The 24,555-nt window shown below is 38.9% G+C and overlaps 2 protein-coding genes across 5 annotated transcripts; one reads left to right on the plus strand and one right to left on the minus strand.

Annotated features, from left to right (window-relative positions):
- Positions 1-220: 220 nt before the first annotated feature.
- LOC122031194 lies at positions 221-7,758 on the minus strand. 3 transcript variants are annotated; one of them, XR_006125800.1, is made up of 6 exons: positions 7,386-7,757; positions 7,081-7,290; positions 2,329-2,405; positions 1,176-2,026; positions 681-1,072; positions 221-614 (listed from the first exon to the last, which is right to left on the minus strand). XR_006125800.1 is itself a non-coding variant. In XM_042590339.1 (6 exons), the coding sequence occupies exons 1-6, from the start codon at positions 7,626-7,628 to the stop codon at positions 405-407; spliced, it is 1,287 nt and encodes a 428-aa protein (XP_042446273.1). In that variant the 5' UTR covers positions 7,629-7,758; the 3' UTR covers positions 221-404. The 3 variants fall into 3 exon arrangements, 2 of the variants coding, with proteins under 2 accessions (XP_042446273.1, XP_042446272.1); XM_042590339.1 differs by having other exon boundaries at positions 1,176-1,330; positions 7,386-7,758; XM_042590338.1 differs by having other exon boundaries at positions 681-1,090; positions 1,176-1,330; positions 7,386-7,758.
- Positions 7,730-10,578, plus strand: LOC122031195 (keratin, type II cytoskeletal 1-like). Of its 2 annotated transcripts, none has more exons than XM_042590340.1 (5): positions 7,730-7,992; positions 8,120-8,228; positions 8,348-8,470; positions 9,663-9,765; positions 9,982-10,578. In XM_042590340.1, the coding sequence occupies exons 2-5, from the start codon at positions 8,134-8,136 to the stop codon at positions 10,390-10,392; spliced, it is 732 nt and encodes a 243-aa protein (XP_042446274.1). In that variant the 5' UTR covers positions 7,730-7,992; positions 8,120-8,133; the 3' UTR covers positions 10,393-10,578. The 2 variants fall into 2 exon arrangements, with proteins under 2 accessions (XP_042446274.1, XP_042446275.1); XM_042590341.1 differs by having other exon boundaries at positions 8,123-8,228.
- The last annotated feature ends 13,977 nt before the right edge of the window (positions 10,579-24,555 follow it).

Raw genomic sequence — 24,555 nt, forward strand, 5'->3', positions numbered from 1 at the left:
TTTTTTTCAAATGAAATGTGTAACCATGGAATTCTAAGCTTCTGTCCCGATTTATCAAACCAGTCACCCTAGATTTAGTGTTCTTTGGTTCAACATATTTATAATGTTAAATCAGTTGACAGTCTGAACTATAAGCTGAGCCTTACTCTGAGGGTTCGCTGGTTGTTGTCGATAAGCGACGAACTATGTTGTTCTTTATATATGTTTTTGGTGTGTTTTCTTGCAAAACAGCCTCGGCGATTATAATTGACAAAAAATACACAATTTTATTAAAATTACATCGGCTTTTCCTACTTTATAATACACAAACCAGATTGAAATATTTAACAACATTTTATCTTTACTTGGATGCTGCTTTCCATTCCTAGCTAGCTCAGCATGATGTATCAATGGAAGCCGAGGTGTTATGACCTTGACCAAAAGGGTACCAAATAATGATCGCCCATGCAGCACAGTGAGTTACAGAAACTTCCATCCTCTAGAATATTTTCAACATTCTTGTAATATTGTTCGATCTCAGAGGTGTTCCGACTCATATTGCTGAAAAAACCTTCGGTTTCTTTATTGAGATTGATGACTTGTGGTGTTGTTTCCCTGCCTTTGAGAGCCAAGATCTGTCCATTTCCTCACAATTGAGTTATTCATGTCCTTGTAATTATTTTTGAAAATTCTCAATTTACCTCAGATTGGAGCTTCTTGTTGTGCTGTTTCAGGGCCTTGTTCCGGGATTTGAATGCATCAAATTGGGTCTTGAGCAGCTCATAATCCATCTCCAGCTGCTTGGTCTTCCACTTGGCCCTCCTGTTCTGGAACCAAATGGCTATCTGCCTTGGATGCAGCCCCAATGCGGCGGCCAACTGCAGTTTCCTATCTGACTCTAGTTTATTTCCTTGCAGCTCGAAGCTCCTCTCCAGTGCCCTCACTTGTTCTGTGTTCAGCCTCCTCCTCTTCTCCCCTGATTGCATGCCATCATCAGAGAACCCATCCTCAGCCTTTGCGTCGCTTGCGTTACCGATCCCCGACAAGGACATGGATCTTTTCCCTAGCACGGGAGAGAGAAGTGGAGCCGTGGCTGCAGCAAGATTAATTGCTAGTAATTGAGTTAGAATTTGAAGGAGAAAGTAAGGCTCACCTATGAGGTCTAGTTAGAATTTGAAGGAGAAAGTAAGGCTCACCTGTGAGGTCTTGCAGGTTGTGGAATGGAGGCATGACTGGTGCTGGGAGTTGCCGGTGTTCATCTTCATGGGGCAGTTGGAATTGTAGCAGATAGTTTGGGGAGAAAAAGGAGGCCATACCATTGATGTAGGACATGGACTTATAGGAGAACGATCTGAGGATGGCAATCAGATCACCTACTAAATGTTCTCACTAGCAGAGGAGGAGGAGAGAGACAAATGTCTGTGGAATTATATCCTCCAAAAGTTGAAAAAAAAAAAAAGAGATTTCCTAAGTGGAATTCAGTAGCCAACAAGGGCCTAACTATTAGAAAACGAAACAGATTATCATTATTTTTCTTTTTTCTTTTTTTAAATCTAAACTATACATGGCATGCTCTAACTATCTGTCTATGCCTTTCAAGGTGGTAAAAATATACTTTTCAGCATGGAATAGCCAATATGAAAGAAAAACCTGATAAGTGTCTGCATAAATTCAAGGAAGCAACTTAAGCCAATATGAAGTTTACAATCATCAGTATAGGAAAATTTAAGAACGTAAAATGACAACTAGGGAAAAAGAACGTGCTAACAAGGGGTTTTTGAGTTCCAAAAAAGAACCAGGAAAAGGTTGGAGAGTAAAGCTGATAAAAGTTGAGCTTCCTGATATTGAGTACACCCTAACATAAATAAATGTCAAAGTCACGAACTAGTTGCTGCAGTAGGATCATAGCAACTTCTTTTTCTCAAAAAATTTCTTTAGATGCCATAACTGCAAGCCGGCTACTGAAAGACAGACAGCAAGTGAAAGGAAACTTAGCCAAGCCATCCTAGAGTTGGTAGATCTGTTCATTTCTTGCATTTGCTCCTCTCTGGAAGATCAAGACAAACAATTGAAATTGCAAGCAAATAATTTTATGAATTGCAATTCTTAGCATGGCGAAACTACTAAAATCAGTTCTCCAGATTTTGTACCTCCTAGTTGGTATATAGACTTGGTTATCAAAAAGACAGTAACTCATCTAATAGGTTAGATTACCCTAGATGCTAGACACCCACAAAAAAAAGACACTCAATAGGCTAGATGCTAGAAGAAAAATAAAATACTCTCCCGACAGTTCACCACACGGAAGGGCAAATGCTAGTTCCAATGAGCTTAATATCGAATCTGTACCTTTCACGAAGATAAAACATTTCATCATGGATGGACTTCACAGTATCTTCCAACTTCTTCAACTCCAGTTCCATGCCCTAAAAACGACCACAAGAAAGAGATGCATTTAAGTCCAAGTATCTACCTTTTGTCAACTACATAAAAATACAAAAACAAAAATCTCAAACTGAAACAGAATTTTTTTATGCATTTTTTTTTGGGTTTTTGCACCACAACTGTCATTGGTCAGAAGCTGACATGGTATATCATCTTTTGCGTACCTAAAACACCTAAGGAACTACAAAGGGTAGCTGAAGCGTATAGGTGCTATGGAGAAGGCAGCAAACATAGATGTGAGGATGCTAGGATGGGGCAAGATGAACAAATTGCTGGATGGATATTTCCGAGTTTTAGCAATGAATCATTAGAGGTTATTAACTGATGCCATCCTACTTTCACCATTCATCACGAGTCTTTTGATCATCTTGGCCGACTCAATATTCACATAAAGCAATTTAAGGCAATGGATCATCTAAATTACAGAATAGAAGAACTGTTTGATTTGCATGGGAGTTACACTAGTGTAGTCACCTCTTTGCTGCCTATAGGTTCAACACCAACAACCCTGGTTGGTACTCTCAGTCCCACCATAAGGGGACTGGAGGAGGTTGTTACCCTTGTTAGATACCTTACAAACCTCAGAAAGGTTGACTGATCTGGATGACACACCTCCATTTACTGGTTGTCTAACTTGAGTTCAACTCACCCGAGTAAGGTCTCAGGGCTAATATGATAGAATGGGAAAACCATACAATTCCCCATGATTGAGCTGTCAAACCCAACTCTGACAGTTCAGTAGCACTGAGATTAGAAGAAGAAACACTGTCAGTGATCACGGCGACATACTTGGTGGAGGCCACCACACTAACACAATTTAGATTCTGTTGTAAAATGCCCCATATTGGATTGCTCTCCCACCACAGGCTACCTGCTCTGACGAAGCAGGCCCTAACACAATCTTGTGGTTTCTAACAATGTAGGTGAGAAGTTCCTGTTCAACCAAGAAACAACATCGAGGGTGTCAAATGTTCTTTCCTTATTACAAAGTCAGCTATTCCTCAAGCCTTTTCAAGGTGCCCCTAGAATGGGTTTGAAATACCATTCCCTAAAGACCAAATAAAGATTAATAGACACTGTATCAACATCATTTTGTGAAACCCCATTCAGCAATGCCCATGGCCAAGTAATTAACATCCGTAGAGGTAGGTAGTTTCATCACTAGAAGCAAAGGATCTTCATTGTGTGAGGCACAACATTAATCTTCTCTCCTACCCAAATGATATTGGCAGAGCAATTATTTAAAGAACCATGAAGCATAAGGAACAAAGAGACTTCAGACAATCCTCTCATACAAGTTTGTCTTCAAACATAGAGAGGCAGAATAAAGGGGTGTTCTTTTATTTCTGCTACTCTTGATACCATTGGTTCTTCAAATCAAATACTTTTGCACATAGAGAAATACAAAAAATGTATCCTTGTTGCTTGTTGTTGGCTTAGACAACGGTTCCTTGGATGTGGAATGCATTTTGGAGGGGTTGGAGGATAGCAACTTTGGACCTTCCTCCCTGTTTTCCTAATGTACATATACTTTTGTCATGTTGCAGCTTTAGTTTAATTCTTGGAATGTCAGGAGTGTTAGTAGACCAGCCAAGCGTCATATACCAATGGACTTGGCCTGGCTTAATTCTTTTGCAAGAGATTAAGGCTTATGATGCAAAGGTATTCACTCAAGGGATTCTGCACTCTCTTTGAATGAGTTCTTTCAGAAATCTATTGAAAGATCAAGTGGACAGACAATTGATTATACTATGGGTAGATGGAACACCCTAGAAACACAATCATGGTTTATTCTCCCTCTCTCAGCGGTTCTCTTAGATATTTGGTTGTCACGGTAGTTTATTATTATCAATGTTTATGGTACTCATAAGGGCATCCACAATGGGGGATATTTGGAGAGGATACAAATCTCAAATATCCCCCATTGGAAGGAGAGATGATGAGATATTAGAAATCACCAGGCCAAACCATTTTCTCGGTGATTTCGATTTTTTTTTAAAGTATACAAAAGCGTGTGGGTGGCCCTGCAGCAAGCCCACTAGTGTTGGAATGTGGGCAACGGTTAATTGGAGAGGATATTTTTTGTTATTTTTTTTTAAATTATAACATTTGGCAACGATTAGTTTGATTGAGAATGTTGCCAATGTTCAATTTTTGAAATGTTGGACAACATATATACATCATTTTTTCATCTATCTTTCACCAAAAAAACCACTGCATACCAAAATGTCTCAAGATCCAAATCAAACTACCACAGAAAATATTCCCGAAGACACAACAAATCATACAACATCAGATCCCGATAAAGCGTTATTCATGATGGTAGTGCACAATCAACTTAAAGTGACTGAATTTGTGCTAGATTATTATGGGAGTACACAAAGAAGAAGGTCAATTATCAGAGAACGTGTAACTGGACACACTCAACTTGTCAATGATTATTTTTCTACTTAGCCAGTGTATACCGATAACATGTTCTGACGGCGATTTCGAAAGAGAAAAGAGTTGTTTTAGCGCATAGTCACGGGAAAAAAAGGGCAGTATGGTGCACGACGCTCCTGCCATGTGGGGTCTACGCAACCTTACCCTACTTTTTGTAAGAGGTTGTTTCCAGAATTCGAATCCGTGACCTTTTGGTCACAAAGAGACAACTTTACCTTTTGGTCCATTCAATTGTTTTTTTGCGCATAGTCGCTGATTTGGAAAAATTATCCTAGTGGATATTTTAAATTGAGGGAAGATGCAACAAGGAGAAAAGGTATGCCGCCGTTTCAAAAATGCACAACGGTTATCCACCAACTGGCTTATGGTGGTTCCATCGATCAATTGGATGAATATCTGCGGATAGGTGAAACAATTGCCCTCAAATGCTTGTCCAACTTTTCCCAATGTGTGATGCAAATATATGGAGGTAAGCACTTAAGAAAACTCAATGCAACTAACATCGCTCATTTTCATGAAATGCATGAACAAAGGCACGGTTTCGGGGAATGTTAGTAAGTCCTGATTACATCCATTGGCCTGGAAAAATTATCCGATCGCGTGGAGGGTACAGTACACACGAGGCGATCATGTCTACCCAACAATTGTGCTTGAGGCATATGTCGATTTGTGGATATGACATGACTTTTTTTGAGTTGCTGGGCCTCGCAATGACATCAATGTGCTTAATTAATCGCCTATTCCGGAGGTTAATTTTATTGCGAACAACACACAATATACAAAAGGGTATTACCTAACAGATGATATATATCCGGAATGGACCACTTTCATCAAGAGTTTTTCCTATCCCAGGATCCGAAAAGAATGAAATTTAAGGAAAGACAAGAGACGGCAAGAAAAGATGTAAAGTGGGAATTTTGGGTGCTCTAAGCTCGTTGGACAATTATAAGAGGTCCAAGGCGACATTGGTTTGTGGATAAATGCAAAGAAATCATGTATACACATTATTTTACACAACAGGATTGTGGAAGACGGAGGTCATGCAATATTGATTTGGGATCGCGAAGAATAAGATACCATCATAGCGAATCAAGGCTCAACCACTGAATTTACTGAATACATTCGACGAAATTCCGAGTTACATGATATTTAGGTGCATCATTAGTTTCGACATGATTTGGTTGGACACATATGGTAAACATGTCGTCGTGATGAGTGAATGACTAATTTATCATCTATGAAATATTTAGTTATTTCAATTTGTATGTTGTATTATTTTTTAAAATTTATGTCTTATATTGTACTATTTCTGTTTAAATAAAATATTATTAAATTAATTATATTTAATAATTATCAAAATATGTAAATAAATATTAAGTAAAAAAATATTTATGAAAATTTAGACAAAATATATTAAATTGAAAATTTGATAAATATAATTAATTTTATTTAAATGTAAAATTAGGTGTAAATTAATAAAATGATAGTGGGACCAATAAATATTTGGTTGGTGAGATATTTAATTATGAAATTTAAGATATTTGAAAATGGATATTTGATAGATGGGGCTTATAAATATTTGAGGAGTGGGATATTTGATTATGGAAGTTGATATTTAAGTGAGATATTTGATTAATGATGTGGACGTCGGGTCCATAAATATTTGGGGGAAATTTTTAAGCTCAGTGTGGATCCTCTAATGATTCAAGCAATAGGGATTTCTTCATAGAACCTCACTATTTGGGGCCTAGTCAAGGGTCCTTGGTTTACGGGCGACAATTTTAATTGTACAAAAAAAAAAAGTTTAATCAAACTGAACAATGATACTACAAAAGGTAAAATCCGTCACCCCCTTGATTGTGGATGCTCTAATGATTCAAGCAATAGGGATTTCTTCATAGAACCTCACTATTTGGGGGCCTAATCAAGGGTCCTTGGTTTATAAGCAACAATTTTAACAATAATAGTACTTTAAATAGTTGGAAAGCATGAATAGATTTTATGCTTTATTTATTGTTTGTCAATGCAACCAAGGTCCTTTTGCCTTTTTTTTTTGTCTCTTTCTTTTTTTCCACAAATATGCCCCTAAGATTGCATTTTCGATGGAATCACCCCCCTCTAATCTAAATCATTGCTTTGAAGAATCAAAACTAGAATATCTAAGATAAAACTAAATGCACATAGAAATTCAGGTATAGGAAAGGATATGGTTACTTCGATCTGCCCCTTCTTGGCAACGTTGGTCCAGTCCTTGGCGGCGACACCAGTCCGCCACTCAAACTCCACTGTCAACGTAGCAGACGGTTGGTGGTAGGGCGCCCACACGCACGCCAAGTAGTCGCCTTCCTCGTTCGCGCTAAAGGCAAAGGTGCCTGATTCCACGCGATCTTCGTAGTGAATGCTATTACCGTAGGGCGAAGTAACCTAACAAAACAACGACACAAACATTCCAACGACTAAGGGTCCACATAAAAATCCAATAAACACAATATCTTAATCAGGGTGGAAATGATCGATACCTTAACGGTGATTTTGTGAGAATCGGGGAGCTGGGCGGCGTCAGACGGGATGACGACGGAGTACTTCCCGACGGCCATGGCGTGGAGCTTGATGTCCTCGGTTACGCACTTGGTGTGCCCTGATTCGAGCTCGAACCGCAGGGCGCCGGCGGGCGAGAGGAAGAGCGACGCCAGGGCGAGGGCGGCCAAGTAAGCGAGGAGCGCGGCGACGCATCTCCTTCCCCGTGTCGCTCGCTCTTTCATGTCGCGTTCTCCGTCACCTTGTCCTCGAATCAGAACTCGAAGACGATCGAAACGGTCGTCGTGGAGATCGGCAGAGTCCGGCGGAAGGAGAGGAGGAAGAAATTAATCGAGCGGTCAACATTTATTGTTGAGAAACGGTTCGCTTCGAACTCGAATCGGATTTTGATCGTGCGGTTGAATTCAGGTTGAACCGGATAGAAACCGGTATTTAGTTTGGTCGATTAGGGTTTGTGCGGCCCTCACCACTTCGCTCTTCCCCTGCCCCAACCTCGTCCCTCCTCTCGCGAGCCTCTTCGCGCTCGCGGCCAGCCGACGATCGCTGCCGTGCCCTACCGTCGAAGCCGCCACCACCGGAAGGCCTCCGGTATCACCTCACCCTTCCACCCCTCTGTTCTCACTCGCGTCCAAAATTGTTGTATTATTAGACTCTACAAAATTCGGACATGATCTTGAGGTTTGCTATTATTGTTCTCTCTACCGATTTGATGCAGTAGAAGGGAGAAAGATGACGTACATGCGCGGTGACCTCCTCACCAAGATGAGGAAGCTGGTGAAGGGCCTCGCCTGTCCCACGCCGAAGTGGCTCAAAGCAATGGAATTGTACGACGCTCGTTTCCATTTTTTTTTTTTTTCACTTTCTTATTATGTACTTCGTTCAGTATATCGTTGATCAAGATTTGAATCATAGAAAATTGATTGATCGAATTGGCTTTGTGCAGGGCACCTCCAGTGACATTTCCTCGGGCAGAACCGAAGATCGAAACTATCAAACTGCCGGAGGATAAGTATGTAAGGAGATTCTTCAAGAAACATCCGGATTCACTTTACCATGATGCTGTCAGGTACACTGAGCTCCAACAGTTGTTTTAAGGTCCATAGACTTTTCCTGGTTCAATTTTGAGTTGTTATGCTCTCTGGTAAACTGTTTTAGGTCATTCGACAATAGTTGGTGATATGCCTCTATTTTCATGTTTTGATCGGATTTGTTTTGTTTGAAGTTATAAGCTCATCCTACATTTTTTGTACTGCCATTGTAATACCATAAGATTGACATCGTTCACTAACAATTTATCAGTTGCTAGTAGATTTTTTTTCATGGATTTTTGACTAATACTTAAATTGGATCTCTAAAAGCTCAACAGGTCTTTTCGTCAATTTTTAATAAATAGTGACTAGTTAAGTTTTTGGCATGAGGTTCCTTGTCTCGTGATTTAATTTTCTCTATTTCATTTACATAATTATAGTATCTATGTTGAGTTGTTTACTTGTTATTTGACTGAATAACTCTCTGTACTTAGCAATAGAAGTTTGGGGGTGTCTATAAATCCTGTAAGTAGTTATTTTTTGTTGTTTGAACTTTAAGGTGAAAGGTCAATCAACATGTTTGTACTGGCACTGGTAGCACTGAAATTTGGTTCATTTTATTCTTGTAGGCTTGTAGCCATTTACTAAGTTTCACTTTGTGTAATCTTGTTATAGATTCATGACAATTTAATTTAAACTTAGACTTCAAAAGTTCATCAGATATCAGAGCACCCACATAAGTTTCCCTTTCACTATATCTAAAATTTAGGGTAAATAAATCACTTTATTAAATTTAGATAATCACTTTTTCCTACACACTACATCAACTACTTTAAACTTTCTATTATCTTCAATTTTTAATTATTTTCTTCTCTTTCTTCTCTTTTTTTATTATTATATTTATGGAATAAGTGGCATCAGAGAGATTGAAAAGAATGGGTGGAAGGAGAGAGATTGAAAAGAAATATTATTTTACTTTCACGGTAGAGGTTTCATTTTCTAAATTTAGAGAATCATTATTTATCAAATCTAAATTTAGGGAATAGATAAAGTAGCTGATGCAAAGGTTTTTAGCTATCCTATCAAAAATTTAGGATAAAATCCTTGGATAGGTAAGCTGATGTGGATGCTCATATCACATTTTTTACTTAGTGCTACATGTGAAGTTGAAACTTTGATTAAGTAAATTGATGAAAGGTTTGCTGTAATGCTTTTCGCTTATATTGACAGGATAAGTGATTTTGATCCTCCTCCAGCACGAATTTTCGCTTGGCGGGTTTTGGAACTGATGGAACAAGGTGTTACTGAAGACATAGCCATGGCTGTTGCTGATGTACTTTTCCAACCTTGTAAAATCTTCTTATCTGTGATTTTGTCTACCACATAAGCAGAAGACTTGGAATACTATATAACATGTCTCATTCTAAATCGTGCATCGACTCTTTTGAATTTTCTGCCTGATTGAACATCTACAATTGAACATACAATTTGAGATATGAGAGCTAACTACAGAATAGTCTGACTTATTTTTATGTTTCTTTTCTGTTAGATGGAATATCGAAATCAGAAGAAAGCGAGAAAGAAGGCATACTCTGAGCTGAAGCAAATTTGCCGTCTGCAAGGGAAGAAACCACCCCCAAACCCCTACCCAAGTGCAATCAAAGAGATACAAGCAGAGGAGAAGAAATTTGTCAGAGATCGTTTCTTTAACCCCAAGGTACTTGAAATTGTGAAACAGATGAAAGCGGATAAAGCCGCTGAGTTCCAAGAGAGACAATCAGAAGTTGGTGGTGATAGGAGTTACGGTGGCCAGCAGCAGCGTGGTGGATGGAACGGTGGTGGCCAGCAGCAGCGTGCTGGATGGAACGGCGGTGGCCAGCCTGGTGGCTGGGGTGGTGGACGGAGCGGTGGCCAGCCTGGTGGCTGGGGTGGTGGATGGAACACTGGTGGTAGACAGTAGTGAGTAGGATCCATGGATCATTCATTTCATCGAATTCGTGTCACTTTTCTTCTTAATTGCGACAAAACAGGCTTGTAAGTTATAAGCTTATCTTTGCTTTTGAGAAATGCGAAACGTAATAATGGGGTATTCTGGAACTCTAGTACTCCATACTGTTTCATTGTTTTTATGATTCAAATTTCTGTACATACCAATGTTTCACGCCCTTACCTTTCATAAATTAAATTTACTCGCGGTCAGCTAACTCCGTGATTTATCCTTTTTCATGTAACGGAGTTATTTATCCTTTTTCATATAACTTAAAAACGCATTGTGAGGGGACCTCACATCTTGTTTCATATAATCTAAACGGTGAGGGGACATGGGTGAGTGTAATTATTTTTACTACACTAAATTAAATTTACTTGAGGAATTAGTAAAATGAATTTGCATCAGGCTCAAATTAGGGTAACACAAGTTTCAAAAGTTTCCAAATGTTTTTTGTTTGATTCGGTATTTGTATTTATTTATAGAAGAAAAAGGATACATTTTTGCATTCTTCGATAATAAAAAATTTATCCAGAACACACCTTATACAATTTCAGAAGTCAACCTATAATTTCAGAAGGCAACCTTTGAAATATTAATTTTTAGCCGTGACTCTATGTGATTCAGGTTAAAACATTTGAAATTGTTTTAAAATGGGTTGCTATTTGATTTCATATAGAAATTCACAATCTTGATAATAGCCATGAACATTTAAAATTATTTATCTTAAACATAAAACTAAGAAGGAAATCTAAACTTAAAAAAAAATTATTAGCTTAAAGTCACTATAACTCAATCTTTAAATTTTAAAATTTTAAATCCTAAATATATATACTATACCACATAAATATCTAAAATTTTTAATCTTGAACACTATAATCCAAGAGGGAAGCTTGAACCTTAAAGAGTAAATTTTATTAACTCAAATCCGTTATAACCTAATTCCTAAATTCTAAAATTTTGAACCTCAAATATATATAATATATCCTCTCTCTATATATCTATATATATATAATTTTATTTTAGAGGTATATTATTTAGGGTTCAAGATTTTAGAATTTAGGAATTGTGTTATAATAGATTTGAGCTAATAATATTTTCTCTTTAAGGTTCAAATTTCTCTCTTGGGTCATAGTGTTCAAGATTAAAAGTTTTAGATGTTCACGAGATATATTATATGTATTTAGGGTTTGAGATTTTAGGATTTAGGGTTGTGTTAAAATGGGTTTAAGCTAATAAAATTTTCCTCTAAGGTTCAAGCTTCTCTCTTGGATTATAGTATTCAAGATAAAAAAAAAAATTAGATGCTCACGGGTATCTTTAAGAAAATGTTAATTTTTTTTTTAAAAAATAGAATCCAGGCGCCTAGATCATTGTAGCATAGATGAGCGCATGATATATGGTCCGTAGCAGATCACCTCTCTATTTCCAAGCACCTAGATTCAATTTTTTTTTTTTTTTTTAAAAATCAGCATTTCCTTAAAGATACCCTGTGAGTATCTAATTTTTTTTTTTTTTTTTTATCTTGAATCCTATAATCCAAGAGGAAAGTCTAACCCTAAATGAAAAATCTTATTAACTTAAACTCATTATAATCTAACCCATAAATCCTAAAATTTTAAACCCTAAATACATATAATATATCCCATGAGCATCTAAGGTTTTTAATCATGAACACTATAATCCAAGAGAGAAATCTGAACCCAAGAGGGAAAATCTTATTAGTTCAAACCCATTATAACTCAACTCCTAAATTCTAAAATTTTGAACCCTAAATATATATAATATATCCCAAAATAAAAAAAACTTTTTGAATGAATCAAGGCACATGAATTTATCCAAGCGCCTAGACCAATGTCGCACACAGGCGCGCGATGAAAGGTCTGTAGGAGAGCGGAGCGCTCTCTCTCTCTCTCTCTCTCTCTCTCTCTCTCTCTATATATATATATATAACAACTTAATATGAACATAATACAATTCAAAAACATTCATTACGAATAACCTTTTGATTTCTCACAACGATTTTAGATATATATATATATATATATATATATATATATATATATATATCTAAAATCGTTGTGAGAAATCAAAAGGTTATTCGTAATGAATGTTTTTGAATTGTATTATGTTCATATTAAGTTGTTATATATATATATATATGAACAAAATACAATTCAAAAATATTCATTACGAAGAACCTTTTGATTTCTCACAACAATTGCTAAAATCAAAGATACTGGTTATTATAGCTCTGCACTAGTTGGTTAAGGTGACCAAATACTGATACAACAAAATAACACCATATTAGCACTACTTATGTCTTTACATTATAGAATTATTGTATTAGAAACATAACTCCTTACACTTGAAAACCATATTTACAAAAATAATCAAACTAACGATCTCAAAGAAGCATTAGGAAATTTAAACAAAGACCTTAATAAATGTTCTCTTGGAAAAATAATACTCAGACAATTACCTACTACCTATAAATTTCTCACATATACAACCCAAGAAAAAGACTTATATGTTAATGGATCTACATCCACACACATGAACATAAACTAAAGTTTTTACATGATCATCACAAACTTTAAGACAACCAAATAGAACTTTATCAATGATACCTAGGAGATTATTGGCCAATATTACTACTTATCAATTAGAAGAACTTATAGATATTGAATAGAATCTTGATAGTTTTTCTAACGAACAATTAAATACCCTAAATCCAAAAATATTATATAATCAAGGATTGTTATCCTTTTCTACAGCATTGTATGGACATCATAGAATATAACCACTTCATTTACCAGATGAAGGTGAAGAATGCTTCACACCTATGACTGAAGAATCAGCAAGAACACTTTTGCAATATAAATATAATTACATCCATCTAGAACTAATTGTGTTTGGTCTTAAAGGACTTAATAGAAAAAGTATCAGAGCTAAAGTCTTTCTAGTTCTATATGACTCTAGATTTTCTGATAATGATAAAGTAATTATTAGACTGATTGAAGTCAACATGAATAGAAATTTGGGAATTACTTATTTCTATCCAAATTTTAAGATGATTATTCCATACTTTATCGAATATATTAAACTCTCAGTCCAAGTAGGAAGCTATGGAGATTTTCAAAGACACAATATTCAAATAGATATAAATTTCTAGAAAAAACAATGACTAATATTAATAATAGCTTTAAAGTTTAAATAAACAATATTATTGAAACACTTACTACAAAAGAAATTTATTTTCTCAAACCTAAAGACTTTTCATCTAATTTACTTGTCAGGTTAGACTAGACCCTTAATATAGAACTAAGTACGAAACCTCAAACTTTACAACTCATGGAATCTATTATTTATAAAGATAGACATGATAGTTCTATAGTAAGATTTCATAATTATAAACTCTTCACATCACAAGAAGAAGATCATGAAGAAAACCAGACTAATATAAACTTAATGAACATAGAATACATCACACAATTAGACCATATACAACAAAATAATGAGAATAATGAGGCAAAGTATTTATTTTATGATGACTTGAATGAATATGTTTACACCCAGATGAAATTGCTATTTATTTCACTATTGAAGATTTAAGTGAATTAGAAACTTTTGACCTCCTACACCATAAATTAGAACATGACTAAATGTTATATTTTGATGAAGACCACAATATTATTGCTAAAAAGAAAAATTACTTCTCAAATGTTAATCTAATGAATCCATCTGAATATAGTAGTACTAACAGTTTCCAACCACAACCTTTACAAGTGAGATATCCTGAAAGTTCTATGAGAACTATGGATTATAGAGAAGGTCATATTCTAAGAACAAGGATTACTCCTCATACTAACAATAATTCTTTGTTAAGAACAATAGGAAAAAAAAGACCACTAGAAATTACCTACTTTAGTAAAAATTTAGTCTTATTAAATATTAGGGAATATGATGATCCACAACTATATAATACCTATCTAGAACAATGGATAGTCTCTGTAAAATGATATTATCAAGCCAGACATGAACTAGACACAGAATCTGGAGAAACCATGATAAGAGTAAGTGAAAATTGTTAGGACCTTCGGATGGCTAGAGAGGGGGGGGGGTCTGAATAGCCTCCACTAAAAACTCAATCAATTCCTCACAAAAGCTTGTTAGCACAGCGGAAATAAACAAAAAGAAAACTGATGCAAGGAAAGAAACACAACCCACAGCTTACACAAGTATGTACGAGGTTCGGGGATAACTTGCCCCTACTCCTCGGCGTGTCCGTAAGGTGGACGATCCCTTGATCTTTCGGTAGATCACACCCCGGACAAATTCCGGCTAAGTATTTCTCCTTCTCGGTGGAGTAACCTCTCCACAAAGTCACAGAAAAGATTTGAAATGAAGCACAGGACTTACAGAATTCAGTGGCCAAAAGAAATGAACAATGAAACTTACAGCCACGAAGCAGAACGCAAAGACAGAAGGGATTCCTCAGCCAAGAGCTCAACAACACAGCACCCTTGCTTCGGTCGACAGAGAGTTTCAAAAATCTTACCAAACCTCTCTTCTGCCTTCTTCTTATTCTGCTTCTTTCTCACTGTCTTCAGCCAGAGCCGAATCACTGTCACCTGTATCGAATCACTGCGACCAACTCAGGCATCGCCAATCACTCTTCCTCCTCATCTGGTTCTCTGAACTCACACCAATACCATCCATGGTCTTCACTGGTGTCTCTGAGCTCGAACCAATAAGCAAGAGTCAAGCTGTTGCCAACTGATCGCAGCCAGTGAACGTTGACGCTCCAATTGCACCATTTGCAGCGAAACACAGTAGAAAGAGCATTTGGTCTTATTCTTCTGATGGAGCTTAATTTGAAATTAAGCACTGGCACGACACCTGCAACCTGTAACTCAAAAATCTCACAGCAGATGATTTGATCAGGTGAATCAGAAATCGCAGAGAAACAGCAGAAGACAAACGACATTGTTGTGGATCGGTCAACAGACCGATCCATAGCCTTCCGGACCGATCAGGACACACCCTGATCGGTCTGGGATGATTCTGATCGGTCTGTGGACCGATCCCCCCTATCGCTCTGAATCCCATCGCATCCTTCTGATAGGTCCAGGTCCCGATCAGATAGCCCACAGATTACTTCTGTGTGGTTACTGATCGGTCACGAGACCGATCAGATAATCCACAGATTGTTTCTGTGTGGTTACTGATCGGTCACGAGACCGATCAGATAACCCAGGTATCAATGGATCGGTCGACAGACCGATCCAGTCAACTAAAGTATCACTGGATCGGTCAACAGACCGATCCAATGTCTCTGTGTTAGTTCTAGAGATTCCCATCCCTAAACCCTAACGTCTTCCTGGTCCAGAGAACGAGCTACCAAGCCCTCTCTGACCTAGTCTGGAGAACAAGCTACCGAACCGTCTCCGACTTCCACGTCCGGTCCAGAGACCGAGCTACCGAGCCCTCTCTGACCTAATCCGGAGAACGAGCTGCCGAACCCTCTCCGACTTCGTCCGGTCCAGAGAACGAGCTACCGAGCCCTCTCTGACCTAGTTTGGAGAATGAGCTACCGAGCCCTCTCCGACTTCGTCCGGTCCAGAGAACGAGCTACCGAGCCCTCTCTGACCTAATCTGGAGAACGAGTTACCGAGCTCTCTCCGACTTTGCGTGCCAAGTTTCCGTACTTGGACTTTTCCTCTCCACATGATCAACCTTGATAATTAATCAGTCTGAGTCTAATTAATATCTGATACAAACTTAAATCAGTGTCAACATCAAAACAACAGCCAGGTCAGACTGTATTAACAATCTCCCCCTTTTTGTTGTTTGACAACACGATTTAAGTTTAGATCAGAAATGTTCATATTTCCCTAAGTTTTAGGGGAATTAAGATCCTCCCCCTAATACAGATACAACACTATGTAAGAATAGGGGAATCAAGATCCTCCCCCTAAAACCAAACTTTCAATTATCTCTAAACTTAGTTATCTTCTCCCCCTTTGTCAAACACCGAAAAGGTGCGAATCAGGTAAGAAAACGATAAAGGACTCCCCCTTAACCCATAATGTCTTTTTCTCAATCCTCCTAGAATGCCCTCTAAGTGTATTATAAGACAGTAATAAAGAAATAAGAGACATACAAGACATGACATATGAACAACAAATTAATAGACAATAGGAAGTGAAACATAAAGAAAATAAGAAAATGAGCAGCAAGTATCCAGGTCAGACATAAGTATCAAAATGACATCATAGAACAATGTGTATCACTCAGCCTCCTCATTATGAGGAGCATTAGCATCATCAACGGGAGGAGTGGGTCCCTGAGGTGGCATGCCGCTGCTCGAGGATGGATAGCCCGGGAAATCCTGCGGAGGTGGGTATCTGGCCATCCATCCCATAATCGCCTGATGTGTCGCCAGCTGCTGACTACGTAACTTATCGTAGAGCTGGTCAATCTGGACGCGCAGCCCGTGGAGCTCAGCAACCAGCAGCTCATCGTGCTGATCAATGCGACTCTCCAGCTCAGCAATCTGCCAGCGCAGATCAGGATCTGCCTCTCCATCGTCAGCAGCAGCAGCAGGAGGAGCAGCAACAGGAGCAGCCGCAACTTGTCGTGGAGGTCCCCGTGGTAACTCACCTGAGCTCTCCCATCCTTCCACCGAACATCCCCATTTTGTCCTATGATGCCAGACTTGGAAAATGCCCGCTTCCCAAGTCTGCAGTCCTGCCTGACCATCTTGACTATTCTACCCTTGGAGACATCAATCTGAAGGGTCTCGAGCCAATCTGTAATTATATGCCCATAAGGCATATAAACAGTGAAGCTGTTTGGCTCACTATAGGAGATGATCGAAGAATAGATGCTAGACATGATGTCAAAGTCGAGACGCCGACGCAGTCCATAAAGCATCAGGCAATGATATGGTCGGATTTCAGACAAGGGTTTAGATGTGATTGGCAGAAGGCAGTTTGTGACAATCTTAAAGAGGATGTAATCTTGGGCAGATAATCTCAAAGATGCAAAAGTAGGAAAATCAACATCTAATTCATCTAGTCCACCCGGTCTAGAATGTCTGAAGAAATACTCATAAATAGAGTCAGATAATACATCAAAGGGTGGGGGTAAGGGGTCTGGTAAGTCAGGATATATAGAAAAAACATTACCTGAACATCTACAGCAAGCAAGATAATCAAAGAAGGCTGAGAAACTGAAATCAAGAGTTTGCTTAGCAACTTTTGTTTTATAACTTACATCATTAGTTTGATGAAGGTTGTTATAAAACTCAGATATTAAGTCATAATTGATATCTCGTTCTAAATAGACAAGTGTATCAAGTTTGTAGTAGACAATTATTTCTGACACAGTTGGACAAAATTCGTCCATGAATTTTCGATCAACAGACCTACAAGGGAGTAATTTAAAGGTTCTTTGTTTAAAGGCTTCCTCAAAATGGTGGTTTGGAAACCTCCCGGAGACAGATGGTTGAGGTCGGGAGGGAGCCTTAGACTTCGACTTCTCAGGTGACTTAGACTTAGAGGTTCCTTCACCCACTAGTTTCTTCCTAAGGATTAACAATGTGATACAATGGGGCAAGTAAATGAGCACCGGAGCCACCAACACAGAAAGCACAGATACGGTGAGAAATGAAACCGAAATGCCAAGGTGAGTAGTTCTAAGGAAGTATGGAGTTACCTTGGTGCCATTGAAGTGTCTTTTGGCTAGGGCTTTGGCTAGGGCTTCGGCGGGAAAAGAGAAGAGAAGAGTGGAGGTGTAGGAAAGAGTCGGCTAGGGCTTCCGCGTGAAAGGAGAAAAGAAAGGATCGGGAAGATTTAAGGGAGATGGGTGTTAGGTGTTGAAATGATCGGACGGCTGTCCGATCAGGAGATATCAGGAGCCTCCTGATCGGTCCCTGGACCGATCCGGGAACATTCTGATCGGTCCGTAGACCGATCAGGGAACGATCAGTAGCCTGCTGATCGGTCCCTGGACCGATCAGTGAACCTTCTGATCGGTCTGTAGACCGATCAGAAGGCGATCAGTGGCCCTCTTTGTGTAACAAACTGACCAGATCGGTCCCCAGCCCGATCTGGGAACTCCTGATCGGTCTGTAGACCGATTAGAAGACGATCAGTAGGCTTCCAGACGTACAAAATGAACATGATCGGTCCCTGGACCGATCCAGGAACCTCCTGATCGGTCTGTAGACCTATCAGTGTCTGATACTGAAATCTCTCCAGTAATTTCAGTAACTGAAACTCGTAGAGGTGTTCGATAATTCGTATAGGTTTCTCCAGTGAAACTTCCAAATCCAGTACCTAGACTCTGAAGATTCTACAAGCATAACTGTTTCCTAAAGATTATGGTCTGAAATTGATTATAGCCCGAAGGTTTCAGACATTTAGAGAAACAGACAACTCAAGGCTTGAAACACTGAAATTTCCGACCTTGTTATGTTCAGTTTCAAGTTTGTCAAAATATAACCAACTTGCTATCATTATTTCAAGTACTTGTCGTAGTTTCAATCAAAATCATGAAAAGTATCGGTCAAAGGTATCAAACAGTCCATCAACCAGAGTTACATAATTCCTAGGCAAAGGTCCAACCAAGTTTCCTTGGTTGGAATATATGAGCAAGATCTAGGAACCAAATACACATGAATTATGTAATGGTCTTCCCCATACTCAATTTATGTCTCGTCAGCCTAATTATTCAAAGGATGCATGATACATTTTGAATAATTCGCTGATCCTAGCATCTCACCCCATTTCTAGCAAACAAAAATAATTTGTTAAACCTTATAGTTTGTGTGAGATGTTCCCAAGTTGCCCAAATTAATTTCCCAATTCCTCTTGTCGTTTTAATGTCCTTATTGATCATGATGGGGTCCTAATGGCTTATTGAGCCAAACACATTCCCAATTCTCTCCTCAAATGACTAAATTCATTTTCCGGAAGAGGTTTGGTGAAAATATCAGCTAGGTTTGACTTTGACTCAACATATGTGAGTGCAATGTCTCCCCTAGCTACGTGATCTCTAATGAAGTGATGACGCACTTCAATATGTTTGGTCCTTGAATGATGGACTGGATTTTTTGTTAGGTTTATTGTGCTGATATTATCACACAACACTTGCACTCCCTTATATGAAAGCACATAATCTTCTAGGGTGTGGATCATCCACAACAATTGTGATACACTCTCTCCCATGGCAATGTATTCAGCCTCGGTTGTGGAGAGAGCAACGCAATGTTGCTTCCGACTTGACCAACTAACCAATGATGAACCTAAAAATTGGCAACCCCCACTAGTGCTTTTCCGATCCAATTTGCACCCAGCATAATCGGAGTCGGTATAACCTATCAAGTCAAAAGACTCCGTACGAGGGTACTATAGACCTACTCTAATTGTGTCCTTAAGGTATCTCAGAATTCTCTTAACTGCAATTAAGTGAGATTCCTTGGCACATACTTGATATCTAGTGCACATACCCACAGCAAAAAGTATGTCCGGTCGACTAGCTGTGAGATATAGAAGACTACCGATCATACTTCTATATTGCATTAGATCAATTGGTTTTCCATTCTCATCATTGTCAAGGCGAGTGTTCGTCGCCATTGGAGTGGATGCTTCCTTAGAGTCATTCATTTTGAATTTCTTGAGCATCTCTTGAGTGTACTTCGTCTGATGGACATAAATGCCATCTCGATTTTGTTTGATTTCAAGTCCAAGGAAGAATGTCAATTCTCCCACCAGACTCATCTCAAACTCACTTTCCATGTGAGTGATAAATTCATTCAAGTAGCCCTTGTTATTTGGGCCACAAATTATGTCATCGACATACACCTGAGCTACAAATATGTTTTCACCATCTCTACGCAGAAATAGTGTTGGATCTATTTGACCTCTTACAAAGTCCTTTTCTAGTAAGTAAGTTGACAACCTTTCGTACCAAGCTCGAGGTGCTTGTTTAAGCCCATAAAGAGCTTTCTTGAGCTTGTACACGTGGTTTGGAACTTCGGTATTCACAAACCCCGGTGGTTGTTCAACATAGACCTCTTCTTTAATGAAACCGTTTAAGAAGGCCGATTTAACGTCCATTTGATAGAGCTTGAAGCCTCTATGTGCAGCAAAAGCTAGCATCAAACGAATGGACTCTAATCGGGCCACGGGAGCATAAGTCTCATCATAATCAAGGCCTTCGACTTGACTATAGCCCTTGGCTACAAGTCTTGCCTTGTTTCTTACGACTTCTCCCTTTTGGTTTAACTTATTTTTGAAGACCCATTTGGTTCCAATAATGGTGGTCTTCTTAGGTCTAGGAACTAAGTCCCACACTTGGCTCCTTTCAAATTGACCTAACTCATCTTGCATAGCTATGATCCAATCAGGATCGTGCAATGCCTCATCAACTAATTTTGGTTCGATTTCTGAGATCAAGGCGACCTCATTAGACTCATTTCTAAAGAATGATCTAGTCCTAACCCCTTGTTGAATGTCTCCCACAATCTGGTCTTGGGGATGACTAGAGGCTATCCTAGATTGCCTTGGTGTTGGCAGTGCCTCATGAGTGGTCTCGCTAGACACAAGCAAGGGCTCAGTATCAGGTAAAGGATCAGACTGGGCCCTCTCTTGCCTTTGCTCATCATCATCGGAGTCAATTTCGACTCTCTCTATGTTTTGATCATTTAAACTTAGATTTCTAAGTTCAAATTGAATTTCTCCTACATCCCTTGATTGATCATTTGATTTAGGAATTTCTTCAAATGCTACATCCGAGGACTCTTCAATCAATTTAGTCCTATTGTTGTAGACTCGATAGGCTATGCTGATGAGAGAGTACCCAACTAGTATCCCTTCGTCAGCCTTAGCCGTGAACTTTCCAAGATGATCCTTGGTGTTCAAGATAAACACCTTACAACCAAACACCCTAAGATGTTTAATTGTAGGGGGTTTCCCAAACCAAAGTTCATGGGGAGTCTTTCCTAAAAACCTATGTATCAAGACTCGGTTTTGCACATAGCAAGCGGTATTCACAGCTTCAGCCCATAAGTAGCTTGGTAGTGAGTACTCATTGAGCATGCTTCGTGCAGCCTCTTGCAAAACTCGGTTCTTTCTCTCCACAACCCCATTTTGTTGTGGGGTCCTTGGAGTAGAGAACTCATGCCTATATCCTTTTTCTTGAAAAAATTCTAAAAATCTATGGTTTTGAAATTCTCCACCATGATCACTCCTAATTGTTTTAATTGTTGTTGATTTTTCATTTTTAGTTCTTCTACAAAAAGAAACAAAAACATCTATGGTTTGATCCTTATTTTTCAAAAAGAAAATCCATGTATATCTAGTAAAATCATCAATGATCACTAAGCAGTATCTACTTCCATTCAATGAAATAACATTACTGCAATCAAACAAATCCATATGCAATAAATCTAAAGCAGTAGATGTACTTACAGCGCTTTTACCTTTATGAGACGCTTTTGTTTGCTTACCCTTTTGACATGCATCACATAATTTTGTCTTTTGGTACTTGATGCTTGGTAGGTCTCGCACTAATCCTTTGTTGGCCAGCTTTCGAATATTCTTCATGTTCACATGGGCCAACCTCCTGTGCCACAACCATGATTCTTTTTCTTTTGACATGAAACACTTAGCAAAGACATTAGTAGCACTTTTAAAAGATACTTGATAAATGTTGTCTACCCTTGTGCCTACTAGTACCGTGTCAAGTGTGTCAATGTATTTGACCAGACATTGACTTAAATGAAACTCAATTGTGTAACCCGTATCACACAATTAGCTGACACTTAGGAGATTAAAGGTCATCCCCTTGACTAGAAGGACATTTTTGATTTGGAGACATTCGGATATATGAATATCTCCAACTCCTATCACCTTAAGACTACCATTATTACCAAAGGACACATTACCTCTATTTTTGTTTTGAAGGGTAGTAAAGAGTGACTTGTCCCCGGTCATGTGCTTGGAGCATCCACTATCAACAAACCAAGTTGATAGATGCTCCCCCTTGACAAATACCTACAAGACACGAAAGATAGATGTTTTAGGTACCCAAATCTTGGGACCTAATGCATCTACAATGAAAGACCTAGGAACCCATGCCTTGGTCACACCCTTCCTAGTCTCATGAACCCTAGAAGCATGTGATCTATGAAATTAGGTTCTAGACACTAAGGAAATGAAACTAGACTCCTTAGGTTGATATCCTAACCCAGCCTTGTTGTAGACCACCCTTTGGGCATTTAGAATCATATCTAAGGTCTTAGAGCTAGTTGAGAATTTCTCAAGCATTTTCTTGAGTTTCTCAACTTCACTCTTTAGGGCTTTGTTTTCATCCTCAAGAAGCTCTTGATGTAGGTCATCAACCTCATCTTCCCTAAGAGTCTTCAAGTGTTCTACTTCATCTTTTAATGATTTGATTTCAGTTTTTGATTTCTTAAGCAAAGTAGATAAATGTGCAATAGTTTTATAGCATTTTTCTAAGTGAGGAGAAGTTACCTCTTCATCATCCGAAGATGATGAAACCACGGTTGATGTATCACTTCCGGAGTCCGATTCCTCCCTTGCCATGAGCGCTAATTGGCGAGTGTTTTTCTCCTTCTTTTCTTCCTCCGATGAGCTTGAGGAGGATTCATCCCAAGTAGCTTTGAGAGCTTTCTTCTTCTTGGCCCTTTCCTCCTTCTTCTTTAGTTTTGGACACTCGCTCCGATAGTGTCCTTTCTTGCTACACTTATAACATGTAACATTAGTCTTATCAACATTTTGATCAATAGACTTACCTTTCCCTTTGTATCTCCGGCTCTTTCTCATGATTCTTCTCACGAAGTTGGCCATCTCGCTTGATGATGATCCACCTTCATCATCAGACTCGGAGGAGGATGAGGATGTAGGAATTTCTTTCTCCTTCTTCTTTTCTTTCTTCCTTCTTCCATCCTTGCTCTTTTCTCCTGCAACTAATGCAATACCTTTCTCTTTTTGACCCTTGTTAGCAAGTTCATGAAGTTCCATTTCACAAAAGAATTCATCTAATTTAACAATTGAAAGGTCCTTGGAGACCTTGTAGACATCTACCATAGATGACCACAAGGCATTCCTCGGAAAGGCTTTGAGAGCGTACCTTACAAGATCACGATTCTCTACGCATTCATCTACGGAATGAAGACCATTGATGATCTCTTTGAACCTTCCGTGTAGTTCACTTACCGTTTCGTTCTCCTTCATGGTGAGATTTTGTAGTTGGTTTAGGAACAAGTCTCTCTTGGCGATCCGAGAGTCTCGGGTTCCCTGTTGGAGCTCGATGAGCTTGTTCCACAAATCTTTTACACTCACAAATGGACCTACCTTGACTAGTTGATCTTTGGCTATCCCACATTGTAGAGTGACCACCGCCTTGGCATCGGCTTGTCCTTTGCGAGTTTGCTCGGCGGACCACCTTGACGATTCTAGTTCCTTACCTTCTTCGTCCTTCGGAGGTGTGAACCCTTCCTTGACCGAGAACCACATGGAGATGTCGGTCTTGAGGTAGTACTCCATACGGCTCTTCCAATATTGGAAGTTTGCTCCGTCGAAGTAGGGTGGACGATTGGTGCTAAAACCTTCCTTCATAGCCATCTTCTTGCTCTTTAGGGTGTTAATCCGGATGAAGAGCGCCTTGCTCTGATACCACTTGTTAGGACCTTCGGATGGCTAGAGAGGGGGGAGGGTGTGAATAGCCTCCACTAAAAACTCAATCAATTCCTCACAAAAGTTTGTTAGCATAGCGGAAATAAACAAAAAGAAAACTGATGCAAGGAAAGAAACACAACCCACAGCTTACACAAGTATGTACGAGGTTCGGGGATAACTTGCCCCTACTCCTCGGCGTGTCCGTAAGGTGGATGATCCCTTGATCTTTCGGTAGATCACACCCCGGACAAATTCCGGCTAAGTATTTCTCCTTCTCAGTGGAGTAACCTCTCCACAAAGTCACAGAAAAGATTTGAAATGAAGCACAGGACTTACAGAATTCAGTGGCCAAAAGAAATGAACAATGAAACTTACAACCACGGAGCAGAACGCAAAGACAGAAGGGATTCCTCAGCCAAGAGCT

Source organism: Zingiber officinale, chromosome 11A (genome assembly GCF_018446385.1).
Source record: "Zingiber officinale cultivar Zhangliang chromosome 11A, Zo_v1.1, whole genome shotgun sequence".
Lineage (NCBI taxonomy): Eukaryota > Viridiplantae > Streptophyta > Magnoliopsida > Zingiberales > Zingiberaceae > Zingiber > Zingiber officinale.